General features: G+C 35.3%; 3 protein-coding genes across 5 annotated transcripts in view; all 3 read right to left on the bottom strand.

The window, feature by feature from the left end:
- LOC108761908 (elongation factor-like GTPase 1) overlaps nucleotides 1-5154 on the bottom strand; it is a 44992-nt gene extending 39838 nt beyond the window's left edge. The window contains exons 1-4 of one of the 2 annotated variants that reach the window (XM_018508684.1): nucleotides 4497-5154; nucleotides 1855-4387; nucleotides 1498-1620; nucleotides 522-670 (exon numbers count right to left, since the gene is read on the bottom strand). In XM_018508684.1, coding sequence (XP_018364186.1) covers nucleotides 522-670; nucleotides 1498-1620; nucleotides 1855-4382 — 2800 coding nt within the window. In that variant the 5' untranslated portion in view covers nucleotides 4383-4387; nucleotides 4497-5154. Of the gene's footprint in view, nucleotides 1-521; nucleotides 671-1497; nucleotides 1621-1854; nucleotides 4388-4496 lie in introns of those variants that run through there. The other variant, XM_018508685.1, reaches the window with a different exon arrangement.
- Nucleotides 5155-7512: 2358 nt separating this feature from the next.
- On the bottom strand, nucleotides 7513-13670 carry LOC108761944 (hydroxysteroid 17-beta dehydrogenase 12 spidey). 2 transcript variants are annotated; one of them, XM_018508738.1, is made up of 4 exons: nucleotides 13323-13670; nucleotides 8689-9064; nucleotides 8029-8372; nucleotides 7513-7879 (listed from the first exon to the last, which is right to left on the bottom strand). In XM_018508738.1, exons 2-4 carry the CDS (start codon nucleotides 9061-9063, stop codon nucleotides 7627-7629), a joined length of 972 nt encoding a protein of 323 aa, XP_018364240.1. In that variant the 5' UTR covers nucleotide 9064; nucleotides 13323-13670; the 3' UTR covers nucleotides 7513-7626. The 2 variants fall into 2 exon arrangements, with proteins under 2 accessions (XP_018364240.1, XP_018364239.1); XM_018508737.1 differs by lacking the exon at nucleotides 13323-13670 and adding an exon at nucleotides 13010-13299.
- A 2874-nt stretch (nucleotides 13671-16544) lies between these two features.
- Nucleotides 16545-19307, bottom strand: Alg3 (Alg3, alpha-1,3- mannosyltransferase). The gene is made up of 3 exons (XM_018508699.1): nucleotides 18823-19307; nucleotides 17372-18734; nucleotides 16545-17226 (listed from the first exon to the last, which is right to left on the bottom strand). The coding sequence occupies exon 2, from the start codon at nucleotides 18727-18729 to the stop codon at nucleotides 17419-17421; it is 1311 nt and encodes a 436-aa protein (XP_018364201.1). The 5' UTR covers nucleotides 18730-18734; nucleotides 18823-19307; the 3' UTR covers nucleotides 16545-17226; nucleotides 17372-17418.
- Between the last annotated feature and the right edge of the window lie 12 nt (nucleotides 19308-19319).

Here is a 19319-nt window from a genome sequence, read left to right as displayed (position 1 = left end):
TGTATTCTCATCTTTACATACATTAATTACTCGTTTTAAGCATATTTATTATTCATGATTTCTATATTATTTATAATTTTAGCCATCGATTAATTACACACGACATATACAAATTGCAATGAGAAAGACAAACGGCTTCGCCGCCTACTCAAACGTAAAGAGCTGTCTGATTGCGCGTAATCTTAAAAAAGAAAAAAGAATAGGAATATATTTGGCACCTGAATTTTCGACAGATCTTAAAAAAAATCTACATTCTTTCCTCATTACCAAAATACGAAGTAAAATATGTTAATTACTGTATATTCCAAAGGTACTTGTTCATTTTTTCAAGAGTCACGATATTAATTTGACGCGATTAAAAAATGAAAAATATCGCTGTAGATATTTTAAGTCACGTATATGCAACTACGTGACTAAACAAAAACTCGGAGATGTAGTACGTGCTCGATCGTATTTAACGATATTCTAGATTATACGAATACGTGAGAGTTCAGTATCATTATACATTAACAATTACTCACCGAGAACATCGGAGTTGACTAAAACGCTACAGCTGTACATCGCCGTCATCAGTCGGGGGTGTCGCAGGCTGAAAATTCGTCGACAAGCCTCTTTACACGCCGACATTAATTGTCCACCCAAGTGTCCCTGGCTCTGGCCACCGGAATCGCTGCAACATTTCATACATCTTATATCATTCTTTTTTTTATACTCGCGTATTTAGTGTCTACTAAATTCTTCAATAACACGGCCAAATACGACTTCTATATATATTTATATATATTTATATACAGGGTGTCCCGAAAGTTTTTGCCAATCGCTTTTGTGTAGATAGAGCGGACTAAACTAAGTCGAAAAGTTCTTTACCATTTTGCAATTTTCGCAATAGTTAATAAAATATTAATTACTAAAATTTGCCGAATATTGGTCTTCAAATTTTTTTTATAAAGTTCTGAGAATTAAAAAAATGTTTTTTCAGAATTTTTTAATACCGTATTTTCTCATGTTGGTAAAAATAAATAAATGCAATACTAAAAAGTTGATAAAAAATTTTGAAAAAATTCTTGGAGCTATGAGAAGAAAATGAACAATTTTTGTCTCTCGCTATTTTTCTGTAAAGTTGATAGCATTTAAGTAAAAAATTATTGAAAACTAATATTCAACGATTTTTAGTAATTAATATCTTGTTAACTATTGTGAAAATTACAAAATGTGTGTGTGGTAGAAAACTTTTCGATTTAATTTAGTCCTCTATCTACACAAGAGCGCTTGGTAAAAAATTTCGGGATATTCTGTGTATATATATATATATATATATTTATATTTTTACATATATACATATATATATACTTATCTTCCAGAAAGCAAGCAGTTGCAATGCACATATTTACTTTGTTGTAAGAGTATTTCTTGGTCGCAGATGTCGATTCAAGACATTTATTTTTATGTAATAATTATTACAATGCGAATATTTATTAATTATTAATGCATATTTACCTTTGTGGAGTCTCAAAAATTTCCCACTTCTTCAACACGAAGCAGACGCCCATCATAGGCTCCTCGCATAAGGGACCAGCCAGAGTAGCAAGTTGGAATCCATTGACTATACTATTATCGTATCTGAAAAATTTATATAGCAAATATAGATATATGTTATTATTATTCGAAATAAGTTTCAAGGAAGTAGTCAAAGTATGTATCTCGTTCATATTTATTTTTTGCATTATATGTTATAACATCTATCATTACGATAAATTTACATTTAATAAATTATGTTTCTCGAACGTTGGTTTCAAACGAAATATGTACAATAAAAAGCTTTTGCATCAACATTGTTTTATTTGAAATACTTACGCTGCTCGGGAATCGACATTCATGTTTTGCTGCTCCCAGAATTTCTTCTGCGTGTAATCAGTCTCGTTCAATAAGATATTGGGCCCGCATTTTCGTGGACCAAATGACCATATTTTATCCATTACATTATCCTTCCACCCCGCTTCGAGAAAAGCTGCCTCCAATTCGTTCTTGAATACTTTTGCTTCCTTTTGCTTCTTGTCGGACATCGATCTCTCGTTAAGTTGATTCTCGCCAGCAATAGCCTCGTGCTCCCCATTCTCCTTTGTGTATCTGTCGCAGTAACTATCCAACAATTTTATCAGATTTGCATTTTTCTCTAATAATTTTGTTATATTTTCCGGAAGAGGTTTCGTGTCTATCTCAAGACGACATTGCCGATTTGACGTCCAGACTTCAAGGTTGACTTCCGTCGCCTTCTTCTCGATCGCCTCATTTACCATGTCGAGTTTCGGAGGTGGCACTACGGTTTCGCGAAATGGCACGATCGGGTCAGACACGTTAATATCGATTTTGGCGTATCTCAGCTTGAGATCCTCCAGGCATCTTTCCAAATGAACTTCACCTGCGGTGCTCAGGACGATCTCACCAGTCTCTTGTATGTGAACGATGGCGCAGGCATCCGCTTGGTTCAATAGTTTCAAACCGTTGATGAGCTTTGGCAAGTCGTTGGGATGTTTCGGCTCCAGGGCTACTCTCAATATAGGAACTGCGAGAGAAGTTAATTCTGTGAACGAAGGACAAGCAATTGTCGTTGAAAGAGTCGCGGTCTTCAAAACATGCTCTTCTAGGTTACCAATTCCGAAAACATTACCCGCTGGTACCTTATTTACGGCCTCGAGCTCTCTTCCCATAAGAATGTACAATTTATTTACAGTCACCTTCGTAATATGTCTGCCTGGCTTCAGATCCTTCAGCACGTGGGAAGGATCCACCTTCTCACCCGCTTTCTCGCGTTCCAAAGCAATAGAGGGATTATGCTTTGGTCCTAAAACGAATACCTCATCTCCAATCTTTATAGTTCCTGAATACACTCTGGCGAAGGCTACTAATGCGCCGTCCGATTTATCCTCGGTGACATCCTCGTGGTTTATGTTATTGGAGACTATCGTATCGGGCGTATCTTCCTTGGTATCTTCGTGATTTTCAATGGCAGTACAAGTTTTTTGCTCCATTCGCTCTGCATGCTTCTGTCGAACAATTTCTCTTCTTTGTGCCAATTCTTCCGGAGTTAGCGACTTTGGTCTGTTCTCGGGCAGCATGTCCTTCTCCACTGGAAACATTTTCGATACGAATATGATAATCGGTGCTTCCAACGATGGATTACACGATAAGAATGCTCTTTTCAGTTGCTGAGTTTCAAGAGGCAAAGCAGAAAAGTCGTTGTTTCCGCTTATCAATCGCTCAATTTTTTCGGGAGTTAAATTATGCGGTGCTGGAACCTTCTCGCATACCATATCGAGACAATTTTGTGCCAGGGGAAGCCATTGCGAGCAAACGGCTTGTAACTGTGCTTTTGGATCTGTGTGCCTCAAATCGCGCGTTGTCAATTTAATATTTAATTTTTCAGCTATAGTCGGCAATTTATCTTTATCTCTTCGTATCACTATAGTCTCGTATAACACCCAGATATTATCCAAAATCAATTGAACGAAAAGTGGCTTTTTAGCCTTCTCCTGAGCCCCCTTCATGATCCTCTTCGTTTTGTTATTTATATAAAAATCCCCCCACAATGTTTTACGTAGAACTTTTTCACTGAATCCTAATTTGTTCGAATAAATTTTAGCGAATTCCTTGATACCAAATCCCCAGCCGTCAATTGCACTAGTGAAAAGAACGTTTCCTTGTTCCGGAGAGAAGTATAAATTTGAATCATCTATCTCTTCCAATACGGATTGCCAATCGGCTAGATCCCTTTCGTTCACCTTGTCCCACGTAGATGCCACCGTTTCCTCGCGTTCTTCACGTTCCATCACATCGCTCGCAAATAGCTCTCCCATGATGGCATTTACTTGTTCCAAGACTTGTGTCAAACGTACGTAAGCGTCCAATGGCGTCAATTTCATTTCCGTGATTAACCGGTCAACTTTATTAAGTACCAAAATAGGTTTCAAACCCTCGACATAGGCTATAGATAAGGCGCTACGTGTCTGGGGACATACGCCTTCCACTACATCAACTAGGATGACAGCTCCGTCCGACAGTCTGACTGCTGTTGAAACTTCAGAGGAGAAGTCCACATGCCCTGGAGAGTCAATCAAGTTTATCACATGGTCCATTTTGTCGTGTACATGATAGAGCGTTATGGAACTAGATTTCATTGTGATCCCACGTATCTGTTCATCTGGTCTACTATCCAGGTATCTAAGTTTGCCAGCCAGTTTGTTGGATATGATGCCATTACTTGCAACGAGAGAATCCGCCAGGGTGGTCTTTCCATGATCCACGTGTGCCAGGATACATATGTTCCTGATACGTGTGGCGTCATTTTGTATCTCGCTAAGCTTCTCAACACTGATAAAACGCATCGTTACTCAGATAGGACAACGAAGGATGAAGAATGTAGCTCAACAAAGTATGTACAAATATACACACATATATATATTGTATATATGTATATATATGTTACGTATCGTACTTACGTATCTTACGGTTTACAATATTCAGCGATAGCGACAACAAATGTAAACGAGTGACGTAGCAGTGCGTGCAGCAATATATACATACAATTCGACCTAGGCTACTCTATATTTATAAAAACAAAACTTAAGCTAGTGTCGGACCGATTCGCATTCGCGCGCACGTGTCCAGCTGTGGTAAACACTATTTCAGTTTATTTTCCCTCCGACAAAGCGCGTAAGGTTTGTTGAACGCGAGGATGTAACGAAGGTTGAACGGCCTCGCTGTCGTCGTGCGGAACATGCCAGCGGACATCGGTTATCGGCGCGGCGGAACGAGACACACGCAGACACGGGTGAACGACGGGCACGTGAACGGGATTTCTCCTCCTCGTCGATGTGTGACGCTCGACCGCTAACCGGAGTGATAGTCGAGGCTGAATATGACAGACACTTGCCGCCTACTTCGAGAGGTTAGGCGCGCTGAAACGTGAACTTGACGCACGCCGCTTTCTCACTCGTTTCGCCTCGTGCTCGCTCGACCGACTTTCCACTAAGTATCCGCTTGTGACACGGTTGAATTCGACCTGGACCCTTGATCAACGCGATTTTCCGTTCGTATCGTGCAGATCCACGAGTATTTAACCATGAAACGTGCGGGTGCAGACGGCCATATTGCTTCGGTGCGTGAGGGCAATGCGCGATCAGTGTGATACGATTTGCGCATGCGAGACAAAAATGGATAGATAAATAGAGAGAGGGAGAGAGAGAGAGGGAGAGAGAGAGGATTAATCATTCGAAAAGAATTTCTTTTTCTCTTGAACAGGGTCAAGGATGAATAAACCTTCGTTAGTCTAATTCTAATCGGTGATAATTGAGCTAATCGTAATTAACGTACCAATTAATCGCTTAATGTATCAAATTTAATTGAATATCTATTATTTCGTTAATAGATGAAATTAATTTTTTACTGTTGAATTAATCACTGATTAATCGGAATTCGATCGAATTTGCTCTAATAACTATTTTTATCAATATAGATTAGTTTTAATCTCGGTGTAACTTATTTTTATCTTTTTCTAGTTTTAAAAATTAAAAAACATAATGGCACAATTTATGTCCGTTTCAGTGTAGATTAACTTTAATCTCGGTTTAACTTACTCATCTTTTTCTAATGTTAATTTATTTCTACCGAAATGTAGTTTAATTTTAATCTCAGTTCAATTAACTGTTTATCTTTTTCTAATTCTTAGAATGAAAGATAAGTTAAACTGAGATTAGAACTAAACTACATTATGATAAAACTGAATATACGAAGAGAGACTTGATAAAAAAAGTATTATTACTTGAAATAATTTCGTTAAAACAGAGCGATTTATCGCGGCTACTCTTTTCGGCAAATTTCAAAAAAACATCCATTTTACTTACTCATGTTTCTCTATGCTTGTTGTCTTTTCTACAACGTAAGTTTCGAGTCGGATAAAAGAAAAAAATAAAAGAAACATTCAAATGGAATGCAAAGTGCGACAAAAAAAATTAATGCCGCGATGGAGCCAAGTCGTAGATACGCTATTATTACGCATAGGTAATTACATAATAAACGAGAAAACATCAAAGAGAATAATATGAGCTCCTAGTACGAAGTTTGAAGTCGATAATTCGTTTTATTTGCTATCTGTTACGTGAAGATTGAATTTTCTGAAACAAATCCAAAAAAATAGCAGGTGTGTCCTTAAACGCTCGATTACTTTCTTATCTTAGCCGGTCGACGGTTTATTATTGTAATAAGTTGTAAGATTTAGGAGAAATTTAGCACAGTAGATTTAAAGAAAAATTTTTTAAGAGATTAGAGAAATTTTTAATGGAAAAAGATTTAGGAATAGGAAAGGCATTCGGAACTTATAATTAGTGAATGATTCGATCATATTCTTGCCACAATTTTGTTGAAAGTTTTTGCATGTATCTTTCTATATCTCCTGTAATGTTTCTTGCAATATTGCAGCATGTGAGAACGCAACATTGCCACTAAACAATGGAAAGAGTTTTGTGTACTCGAATCACGCTTTCTGTAAAATTTTACGCATTATCTTAATATCAATTAAAAATCTATCAGTTATGTGTAACTATTTTTTATTTTAGCAATCACTGAAAATATGTAGGTACAAAATATGTCGGGCTGTTTTTTTCAAAGATTATATAGTTTACAAGAAGTTTAAAGCAACGATTTCATTATCATTAATTAATGATAATGAAAGCTTACATAAAAGATGAGCGTTCTTTTTTTCCAAAAATTTGAATGTTATTCCCTCGAGTCCTTTTATCTCTGTTATTCCTTTTTTTCCACTTTTAATAGACTATCAACATTTTATTGAGAGAGAATTAGCGCTATATTATATTTCAATCAAAACAGCGAAGAATATTTCAATGGCTATTTTTTATCTTTTTTTCTCTCATTGCCAGGATACGCGGTAACGTTTCCCGTCATATTTTTGAAATTTAGTTAATATAATATCCTCTTTTTATATTAAGAAAGGGACACTACCATGTCATGAGAGAAACGTTACAGCATATCCTTTACAGGAAGGAGGATGCATATGTAATAAAAAATGTTGTTTAAATGAATTGATATTATAGAAAAATGGATGTATTAGAGTAGAATAGATTTTTAAAATTAAAATGAGATAACAATCATATTTCTAAGTGCACTTTATGCGTAGATATGCATATATGCATTTTTTTATCCGATTTATGCCATTTAGAAAAGTCGTCTTTACAAAATCTTGTCCTCTTCGTTATGAATTTACTTTGTCGTAGACAGCAGGAAAAAAACTGCAAAACTATTTATTTTTGAGAGAGAAATCTTTGAGAAACAGATACTTATATATTATAGATTCGGATGTAAAGTAGCGATCAAAAGATTTAACTAAATGCGAAGCAGTAATAAAAAGCAATTCGAGGACGACTGACGGAATACGCCGCATTATGCTAAAAAATGGCACATAGAAAAACGTAAGCAGTAAGAAAATAAACATTATTATCCTACGTCCTTAACCGTGATTGATCGAGTTGCTTATTGCTCACTGCAACGTTTTTCTATGCCACTAGTGCTCTATTCGTTAACGAGGAAACAAAATTACAAAACGCGCGAGACCAACTATAAAGTATCCCCCTCCGCGGCTTCCGGCACTATTGTGGGTTTCTTCTTGTAAAGGGCTCGTCTCCTTAAATTAAGCATTGTTTTGGCCACCAGCCACACCGCGCCCGTCTCACACGTGTAACGCAATGCGTTTATGAAGCCGATGATCAAAGAATGCGGTGGATATCCGGTCGTGCGCGATTCGATGCCGACTGTTCTCAGTGACGCTTTGACGAACGTCTCCGGGCTAGGTGCCATCCACGATGGTCTCCTACGGAAAAGAAAAGATATAAAGCGACGACAATCGACGTCAGGAAAATTTCAAGTTCTGTAATTATTGAAAAATAAAATAGAATTAAAATTATTTCACAACTTCTCGAGCTCGGAACCGCGCGAGTCCATTATGTGAGAGATTCTTACTTGATCTTGGACATCTTCGTGGCGACCGGGCCAGGTAGAACACACTGAACGGTGATGCCTCTCGGCGCAACTTCCGTAGCCAAATCGGCGCTGAGTTTGTCGATGTACGCTTTACTGGCGGCGTAAACGGACAGATACGGGCTGGGTATAGCTGCGGCTGTCGAACTCACGTTGATGAGTACTCCTTTCCCTCGCTCCAGCATACCGGGCAGAATCGCTCTTGCGACCCCGGTTACTCCGGCCACATTCAGTTGCAGTATTCTCGCGAGAACTTCCTCCGACACATTCGTGAACATTTCAGGATGGTCGTAGCTTGCGCCAGCGTTGTTCACAAGAACACCGACCTATTGGAAAATATCTCTTAATTATTTTCGCTTTCTCTCTCTCTCTCTCTCTCTCTCTCTCTCTCTCTCTCTCTCATTAAAAAAAGTATCTTTTAAATTTTTAAGCAAAAGAAATTTTTTAATTTTTTTTATACACGTTAACTTGTGCTCTGAAAATTTTATTATTATTTATTGGCTTATTTATTAAAACCTAAATTAATTTGTTACATTTTTTGCGTATTTTTTTTTAAAGAAGAGCGATCTCTTTGTTTATGCATCTCTGTGAAATATTCCTATCAATTTGTTCGTTTACAATGAATCACATTAGATTTGTTACCTCCAAGTCCTGCGTTGCTTTGCCAATTTCCGCGTAAACTATTTGGCCTTCGGTTAAATCAGCTTCCACGACACGAGTTTCCACGCAATATTTCTGCTCGATCTCAGTAGCAACGTCCTTCAACTTGGACAAGGACCGTGAGACCAAGACGATATCCATACCTTCTTCGGCAAGTGCCTTAGCGAATGCCTTCCCAAGACCATCTGTCGCACCAGTTACTACCGCCCATTTCCCCTGTGTTCGAAAATGTATTCCAAATCCCAAAGTCGGGGCGATCAGTTTCTTCCACGTTAGAATTCCGACCTTAACGAGGATCCTCAAACTGATCAGTATTATTATCAACAGAAATATCTTCTCCCACCAGATTAGCGCCATTCTAAAATATAAGCAATACCATATGTGTGTCAGATAATTCAATCTTCTCATACAGCACAGAAGCTAGCAGTAATATTACAACGTTTGAAATACATGTTACTGCGATACTGCTTAAACATTACAATGTTGCTGTAATATTGCTGGAATGCTGAAATGATCTATGCTGTATGGGTTGTTTATATTTGTAAAAGTTAAAAAAGGAGCATATAGACAATACGCCGGTTATTTATTGTAATATATTTAAATTGATGTAAAAAATATATTTAAAATGATCTTTACAAATTTAAATTTATATACGTTTCGGCCGATATTCGGTCTTCATCAGTATGTTCTAAAATACAAGTTTTAAAAATCGGAAATTAAATAAATTAAAAATTCAATTTAAATATTATAAGAAAGTAAATCTTAGTCCATAATAATGTACGATGGTCATTTAATATAACAAGTTGAATGTATGAGATCGTATAAAATTCTTATAAAATAGTTGATATTTGTGTGACCGTTAATGTTGTCCGTTACATATTAATTGCAATTAATACCCGTGTCGTAAAGAATTTCCAAGTTCTAATAAGAATTTACAATTATATAATTATAGAGATTTTTATACAATCATGATTACAAATAGTGACAACGATTACTTAACGTACTTTTGCTTGTATGTGATAGGAGTTAGAATTATTCACTGATAATTTTCCAGTCTTTATAGTTTAATTTTAAATTGTTAAGGATGGAAGAAACTTTCTAGAACTTTACTTGTTAACAGAATTTTTGCGTTCCTCTGTGTTCTGTCCTTCGATATTTATATTCGCTAGAAAAATTAAGAAGGGGAAAATTAAAGGAGTAGGAAGGAAGTTTTAAATAGGGGATTATTCGTTAAATAGGGGCAAGTACAATTCTGGTAAACGATCAGTGTCACTTTGCTTATTTAATCTTGATTTTTGTTTCTTGATGTGTATCATCTCAGAAATGGTTCTCTTGTAATATGATGGTTCTGAATCCAAGATTAAAATATTATCTCAATTATATATTTATATTTGCTTAATTTAATCGCGGTTGAACAATCAAACGCGATACATGATCTGACACTTTGTCTCTCAAGATAAATGATTTAAAAAACCATTATTGAATTTTAAATTACTTCATCTGAATTATATTAACAAGTTAAATTCGAATTTAATAAACTATCGCCTGGCGTAATTGTTGTAACGACAGCAAGAAGTCTGCCAGTCATTGCCCATTTGGCTTCCATGACCTCGTATCATATCAGACGTATCAACCATTACATTATTGGTAACTTCATTCGCCGCCATTCGAACCTTTACATCTTAGAAGAAAAATCCTCTACCATTTCGCAATTTTCGTAATAGTTAACAAGATATTAATTACTAAAAATTACCGAAAATTGGTCTTCGATAATTTTTTACTCAAATACTATCAACTTTATAGAAAAACTGCAAGAGACGAAAATTGTTTATTTTCTTCTCATAGAACTCTAAGAATTTTTTCAGAACTTTTTAATACCGTATTTTCTGTTGGTATATAAAAATGAGAAAATGCAGTGCTAAAAAGTCAATAAAAAATTCGTAGAGTTCTATGAGAAGAAAATTAACAATTTTCGTCTTTTGCAGTTTTTCTGTAAAGTTGATAATATTTGAGTAAAAAATTATTAAAGACCAATTTTCGGCAATTTTTAGCAATTAATATCTTGTTAACTATTGCGAGAATTGCAAAATAGTAGAGGACTTTTCTTCTCACAATCAGTTTAGTCCATTCTGCACCTGTGCGAAAAACTTATCACTAATTTCCAAACATTCTGTATATACTACACATTATCTTAAGTCTGAGGCATATTAATCTTTACTATATTTTTCTCTCTGCTTAGATTTCATTATCTTACGTAATATATTTCCTGTCAGGCGACAGAGAGATAAGCTCTTATATAAATGATATATTCCATAAGTCTTAATTGTAAACAAAAATACATCAATCACGTGATCAATAATCCTTCCATAAATATCTATTATCTAATAAAAATCGATATTTACGCAAAACAAGTATTTAATGCTTCTTTTTTTTCATTTGTTACGTTTTTATTTTTTTAAGTACACGCTTATCTTTTACGTACGTATCTATCATATAGAGATGCATAGATACTTTTGTGAAATACAGAATGATAAACACAAACGTAAAAAGTAGTGTTTCCTTTTCATACACGCAATGCAAACATTAACATACAATATTTATTCATCGTGTGATCGTTGGCAACCAGTATTCATCCAATCAGTATTCATCGCGATCGTCGTCATAGAAAAAAATCAAATCTTTACATACGGAGCAAAGTCCTACCGTTGTTGTCGCATTGTAGATTTTTTATCACGTGCACAGTGATAATATTATATTTTTAACATAAACCTTATAGAAATTCAGTACTATCCAATTTAATACTAAAAGATAATGATTAATTATTCATTTTAAGTACTAAAAGCACTAAACAACAATATTTTTAATACTCAAAATAAACCGTTGCAACAAATGTAATAAAGTAATACAGCAAAATACCAGAATTTGAAAAAGTTAGGCCGTTTGATTTGCTCTGTACTGAAAATCTCGTCGATTTTGATTTTTATCAACTAATTTGATTCATATATAAAAGGAAATAAAAGATTTTTGAGTATTTTTCCGAAAATAGAATGAAAATAATTAATGTCCATTTCAATATAGATTAACCTCGGTTGAATTTACTATTTATTCTTTTCTAGTTCTTAGAACTAAAAAAAATAAAGAGTAAGTTAACCCAAAATTAATCAATGTAGATTAACTTTAATCTCAATTTCATTTACTTTAGCTTTTTTCTAATTTTTACAATTAAAAAAATAAAAAGTAAGCTAAACCGAGATTAAACCTAATCTACAGGGTGCCCGAAAGTTTTTGCCGATCGCTTTTGTGTAGATAGAGCGGACTAAACTGAGTCGGAAAGTCCTCTATCATTTTGCAATTTTCGCAATAGGTAGTTAACAAGATATTAATTACTAAAAATTGCTAAATATTGGTCTTGAATAATTTTTTACTCAAATATTATCAACTTTACAAAAAAAAAAAAACTACAAGAGACAAAAATCATTAATTTTTCTCTCATAGAACTCTAAGAATTTTTTCGGAATTTTTTATCATCTTTTTAGTACTACATTTTCTTATTTTTATCCACATGAAAATACGGTATTAAAAAATTCTGAAAAAATTCTCAGAACTTTATGAGAAGAAAACAAATTATTTTTGTCTTTTGCAACTTTTCTATAAAGTTGATAGTATTTGAGTAAAAAATTATTCAAGACCAATTTTTAGTAATTAATATCTTGTTAACTATTGCGAAAATTGCAAAATAGGATTTTTCGACTCGCGTTTAGTCCGCTCTATCTACACAAAAGCGATTGGCAAAAACTTTCGGGACACCCTATATTGAAAGTATTTTAAACAGAAAATGGCACTAAATTGCAATATTTAAAGTTATGTATACATTAAAAATCAAGGGGCTAAATTCTGGCTTCCCTCTCCCCTTAATAAGTAGTTAATTAATATCTTTCCGCATTAATTTTTTATGGATAATCAGACAGATGGACGAAAATTGAAATTATAAAGTAGGTATATAGTGTGCTACTTAATAAGTAGTTAATTAATATCTTTCAGCATTAATTTTCTATAAGAGAATCTAATGCATTAATCAAAAGTCTTCGAATGAATTAAAATTGCTGCTTTATCATTTCTATATATATCTAATTTTATTTTCGTCCGGCGCGACTTAAAAAAAAAGTAATTAATTCTGACCGGGCAGATCCGTCAGATCATCCTAAATTGCATATAATTTCATCGCGATACATACAGCTTTCTCCGACGTTTCATACATCAATGCGCGAGGCGATCATACCACGATACTTTCTCACTTTCTCACCTGAACTCGACCTTTACCAGCAACTGATTCTCCTTCCGGATCTCCCGATCATCCGGCGACGAATGACGAACTCCGTTCTTCACCGGGGATGCGACAGTTATATTCTCGTCTCGGGGAGTGAAACGTCAACAACATGCGCGCGACGACTGTTCGATAACGACGATCGTATTTGATCACGTCTTAAGTGCATACAGCAATATCTCCGATCCCGAATGAAAGAAACGAAGGACAAGGTCGACTGGGTCTCGGCGAACACGATGCTGAGAGCGGATCAGATTGGTTAGAGACGAAAATATCAACCAAGGTTACATACCCCGGAAGAGCAACGACTTCGATGAGTTTCCTGCCTCACACTACGTTGATGACTGCCGGCGTTATACTGCTTGCCGCTTGCGAAAGCGCGGTCGCGATCGATGCTTTGCTCGGAATAGTCGGAATTAGGGGGCTATATCAAGCGACGCTTACGCGCGCGCGCGTATGCACGTACGCATTGGTACGCACTACGTATTAACGCATTCAATGTCAGGGCTGAGGCAGAGCCGACCAGTATTCCCACTGATTCGATGGGATGTCTCGCCCCCACGACGGAAAGAAAGCGGTATCCTCGTCCACGTGGCCGAGCAAAAGGTTTGCCGTCTGAGCGAAAACGGCGGTGGGGCGGCCGATGAGAATTGACGATTCTCTCTTTGACACACTTCGCGTCGCAAAACTCGCGGCCTCCTTCTGTAAACTTCATATGATTTCTTTGATCGCCTGCGTGATATATCGACGGCTCTAATACACTCCTGTTTTTTAAGAAAACAAATAGAAAACAATTAGATTAGAAAAACTGCGTGCTGTTTGAATAATGTAAAGTCATTTTCGTTTTTTCATGCAATAAAATAATTTTATGTACATGTATCAAAAAACGATATGTTCCTGATGAAACAATTAATCAGAATTTTTTATCGAGTTTAATAAATGTTATGCTTGAATTAAAATTTGCAATTCTCGGAAAATTTTTTGCAATTTTTTGCAAGTTTTTTTTGCTGCAGATTATATTTACAATGTTATATAAATTCTAGATTTGTTTCTTCAACTGAACTTTTTGTTTTTTCTATTGAGCATTTGTGGCAAGTTTTCAAGTCAGAAGTCCGAAAATCGAATTCTCGGAATCATGGAGAATTGGAAAAAGTCATCCCGGAAGCTTGGGAAAACATTAATCCTGAAGTTACCCGAAAAAAATTTGTAGAAACAATTTCAAGCAGACTAATGCCCATTTCCACCAATATAGATTAACTTTAATCTCGGTTCAACTTACTCTTTGTCTTTTTCTAGTTCTAAAGATTAGAAAAAGACGAAGAGTAAGTTGAACCGAGATTAAAGTTGATCTGCGTTGATGGAAACGGACTTAAATGCTGTTTTTGAAGCTAGGGTGGTCTCATATTTATTAAAATTCAATATATTATTTAATATTATATTTTCTTCATTGTTATTTTTGTTTATCCGATCAATTAATTTCGCGATTATTTTTATGTTTTGTTGGTTAAGTCTATATGTATCGAAAAATATAATTTTGACAAATTAGAGATGAAAGTAAATCACTGAAAATCCCGGTAAACAATTTTTCATGCATATATAAATATGTATAAACATACATAACACGCATAAATATTCATAAATATGTATAATTATGTACGTCTATACACGTTCGTACATCCTTTTTTTTGTAAAATTACTTTTTAGTGTAATATAAATAATAACACGAAAACATTAAAAATAATTAAAAAGATAATTTTCGCACTATTTATTTTAGAAAAAATTAAGTTTGAAGAAATGTAAAAAAATTATTTATGTATAATTATATGTAAAATTATGCATAATTATGTATGAGTAATTTTTTTTACATTTTTCCAAACTTGTTTTTTTTTAAAACAAACAATGGGAAAATTATGCCTTTAATTATATTTTATGTTTTCACATTACTATTATTATTTTTATTACACTAAAAAGTAATTTTACAAAAGAAAGAAGAATGTATGAACATGTATGGACATATTTTATATATAATTATACATGTTTATGAATATTTCTGCGTGTTTATGTATGTTTATACATATTTCTACATATTTATGCATGAAAAATTTTTTACCGGGAAGAGTTCTCACTTCTAAATATTATTATTCTTTCAAAATTATATTATTTGGTGATACCGAAAAATAAACTTGCAATATCTGTGTCCGGACAATTAGTTTCGTGACTGTATATTAAATAAAAAATTTGCATTAATTATCTTGCATGCGAAAATTTAATTCTTAGTGCACACGATGACTTTTCAGACTTTATTACACACGACGAGTCGTTCGTGTCTCGAGTTAATTTTCATTGCTTTACAAGTACCTATATAAAAATTATTAAATTATTAAATGATTTTTACATATAATTTAACGTTTTTATAAAATATATGTAAGGTTGCATATTAAAAAAATTGTACATAAATGTTATAATTTATAATTAATTACTTGGTTCTCCTAATATTTTAAAGACAAGAAATGCGTACGACACGAATAACCCAATCGTGTATAAGGATTTATATCAACGAGTAGAACTTGTTCGCAGATAATAATTGTGTAAGCACTGTAAGTATTACATATTACCCATTGATCATCGCTCCATTTTCGTTTTTTTACACTTCCTGTATGATATACATTGACTTATACAACATAGCAATTATCGTTCATTACATTAAAACTTGTTACGAAGTAAATACTCGTTGCAATTGTAAATAAAAAGGATTTGTAAATATCAAATCAAATTTTTTATAGTGATATAAGATACTAAAAGAATTTTCGCGATATTTCTTTTAAATTTGATTTGCAAAGTATATCATTAATACGTGCAGCACTATAATGAAGAAAAATCATAAATAACATGATATGCTTTTTATTACGCAATATGTAAAGACGTAAACGCGTTTGAAAAACGAGATGTAACCATAGATTTGAGATAGATGTAGAAATATCTAAATATCTAATTAACACGCTTATTGACATAATTTTTTATCAAACTTCGGACTATCACAGTTACTACACACAATGCTTTACATTTTACAAATGAATATTGATATTAATCTGCAAAGATTATCTCGGATATAATTATATTTTTTATATTTATAAGTGAATTAAGCAATATTTTTAAGTATTATTTTGCACAAATAGGGGACCCCCCTTATAAATATGTAGTTTTTCATTGCAAATAAAGAAATAAAACTATAACAAATTTATTTCGATTTGCTATAGTTCGGTCAAGCTATAATTTATCAGATAAACATGGTCGTCCTTGCAAATTGGCTGAAATTGTCTTCACACTTATCTCAGAAAGGAAATGATTTAGGTATTTCTACACTGAAAGAAAAGATTGACTGCTTAGCAATTTAAATGGTAAAATATGCGGCATAGCATTTTTAATTGACTTGTAGCAGCCAATTAAAAATGTTATGCCATATTCAGCCAATCTTTTCTTTCAGTGTATGGATGAGTGTAGAAATGTATGGATTTAATATAATTTATTCCGTTCAATATACAAAAGGTATATTGTACACACAGACTTCTATAAGTAGACTGCTAACTTCGCCTCTATCTTTGAAGACAGCGCTGGGCAGCGACATATTTGAGTTCTCTCACTCACACATCCTGTTTGTGAGTATTGTATGAATTTACCCATGTATAAATTACATTGAGTCAGCAGTCTATTTACATAAGTCTGTGATTGTATATATACATACATAATCGCATGTTTGTAGATACAGACTAGAATATTATGCAAACTATTAAGTTACGGACAATTAGATACATAATATCGGGACGATGGACATTAAGTAACATTAAATGGAAAGATACACGATATGAATATGTACTCAACTTTATATATTAAGATGGAATCACATGATGCTCGATTTTTTGAATGGTAGCATGCATACAGTCATGCCTGTTCTGATGTATGCTAGAATTCGTTCATGCATTGAACGCTGCATGCTGCATATACATGATTTTTATATTTATTATGGGTTACTTCATAGCTTATTTCCTTGCATGCACCAATCAAAAGAAACAATTGCTAATTTCATAGTTATTTGTCAAACACCAAACTGTATGCATCAAAGCAAGCATAGCAACATGCATGTGTGCATGCATGCGTGCATGCTTATCATTCAAGAATCGAGCATCGTGTGATTCCATCTTTAGGGTGGGATTTTATTTGTGCATTTTTGTCGTACGATAAATGTGTGCAGGATAGAAAGGTCCTTGGATCTCTCTATCCTATAGCCAATCAACAGGCTCGAAAAATTTGTCGTACGACATTAACGCACAAATGAAATCTCACCCTTACATATAATTAAGATAAAAATGCGTCATACATGTGTGCAGCCTTCATTTCTCTTTTGCGTTATTCGATCTATTTTTTAGGATGCCATATAGCAAAATTATGTGGCATAAATGCAACGCCGCGCTGCTGAACACCGTGCTTGGATACGTGTTCCAGCACAATTCTATCACGCCTAAAATGGTCAATTTAAAGATAGTCTTATAGTCGGTGCACCACGCGATGTACGGTAATGTATGATAGTACCATATATAGAATTGATAATGCAACGATCTGCTAAACATAACGCCGATAAAATTCGCAACAAAAAGAGGATAGACAAATAACTGACTTACAGTAGACATATCTACCTTCTCTTTCTTACGAAGTTGAGGCTTCAGTTCCTTTCCTACATGTTTTAACTTCACGTACGACTTCATGTAACTGATCCAAATAGGTGCGCAATACAGCAGCGTTAGCATATGCAGAAGTAATAGAAAAACGTGAAAATACGGATGCACGAATACCTCTTCTGGTAAGAATCTCCAATTTACAGTCCACCTGAACTCGAAGACTCTACCCAAATTGAAAGCGCCCTTTATATAAGCAATCGGATTCTCTAGCAAGAATGGAAGACCAAGAATCAGCTGTATCAATGCGCAGATAGACAAATGTATCAGTGTTTTGAACGTTCCTAGCGCGCATAGGTAAGTGACAAGAAGCGCTGGAGCAAACAGCAGTATGTTCATCTTGATGGACACAGCAAGACTATATAACACGCTACCCAAGTACCAGCGATTGTCCAAGAATGAATTGATAGATGCGTATAGCAGCACCATTGCCACTGGATCATTGAAGAGTCTCAAAACGAATATCGAGTGTATTCTGTAGGAAGTGCAGCACATCAAGATGAGAACGTAGGGCGGCACTTTCTTGGTCCGTGCGTAAATCCGGAAGACTAGCATCAGCGTGATCACGTACAGCACCGCGAAGACGTACTGTGCTATCCTTACGTTGACGCCATGAGAAGTTATGTAATAGAGGCTGGAAAAGATATAGACAAAGCCGGCAGGGTAAACCAGTGGCCCAGTATCACCTCGCAGTTTCGAGTAGTCTGACGTGCCGTTCAGGAAACCCTCAACTTCTTGCATATAGGCCTTCCAATCGATTTCAGTGTATGGCACTGTCTGGATGATTACTGCATTTAAGACGATTTCCAGGACGACGAACAGTTTTACCGTCAATGACAGTTTTTTCGGGTCGGTGAGAAAAGCGACGAGTTGTCGCCATTCCACGTAATTCTCCAGCCAGCCCTTGTTGCTCCTCCTCGAAGACCTGCCAGCATTGAGGTTAGGTCTCGCCTCCCTGCGTGGCGCCATTCCACCTGCAACGCGCGTCTTCTGTCATTTATTGTTTTTCTTTTCAATTATACTTATAAACAGGCTCGCGCAGATTTCCAATAGCGATATTACCTCGGTCCGTTTTGCGTGACGTCCTCGAGAGGTTAGCCGAACTTACGATATCGGTTCATCCGCGTAACGACAAATAACCAGCTCGTCGCAGCGATAATCCGTCACTTTTCGTCATCGGACACCCATGGATGCCGCGGAAAAGATACCTCTCTTTCGTTTTTTACGTGTCGAGTGACAAATCTGTGTTTTCCTCGGTATAAACGTTCACAGAACTTTATTGGAGTAAACATGGCGATCGCAAGGTAAATAGAACCGGCTGCTCCGTTTAGTTCCGCGACGATTTCCGTTTCTCGAGCTGAACTTTCCGTCTCTTTCCAAATTATCCGCCCTTTCTTTCCATCTAACCGGTCCGGTCGAATAGCTGTTCCAGTTCGAGTGCAGAAAATGCGAGAGTGCAGCAGAGTGCAGCACGAAACGCGAATATAGACCCCTCTCACTCACATCGCACGGCGCGTGCGAATTGCGATGACGTCACGACCAATCGGCGCGCGCGGACC

Source organism: Trachymyrmex cornetzi, unplaced genomic scaffold (assembly GCF_001594075.2).
Source record: "Trachymyrmex cornetzi isolate Tcor2-1 unplaced genomic scaffold, Tcor1.1 scaffold270, whole genome shotgun sequence".
Taxonomy (NCBI): Eukaryota; Metazoa; Arthropoda; class Insecta; order Hymenoptera; family Formicidae; genus Trachymyrmex; species Trachymyrmex cornetzi.
This window is presented reverse-complemented; position numbering and strand designations above follow the sequence as displayed.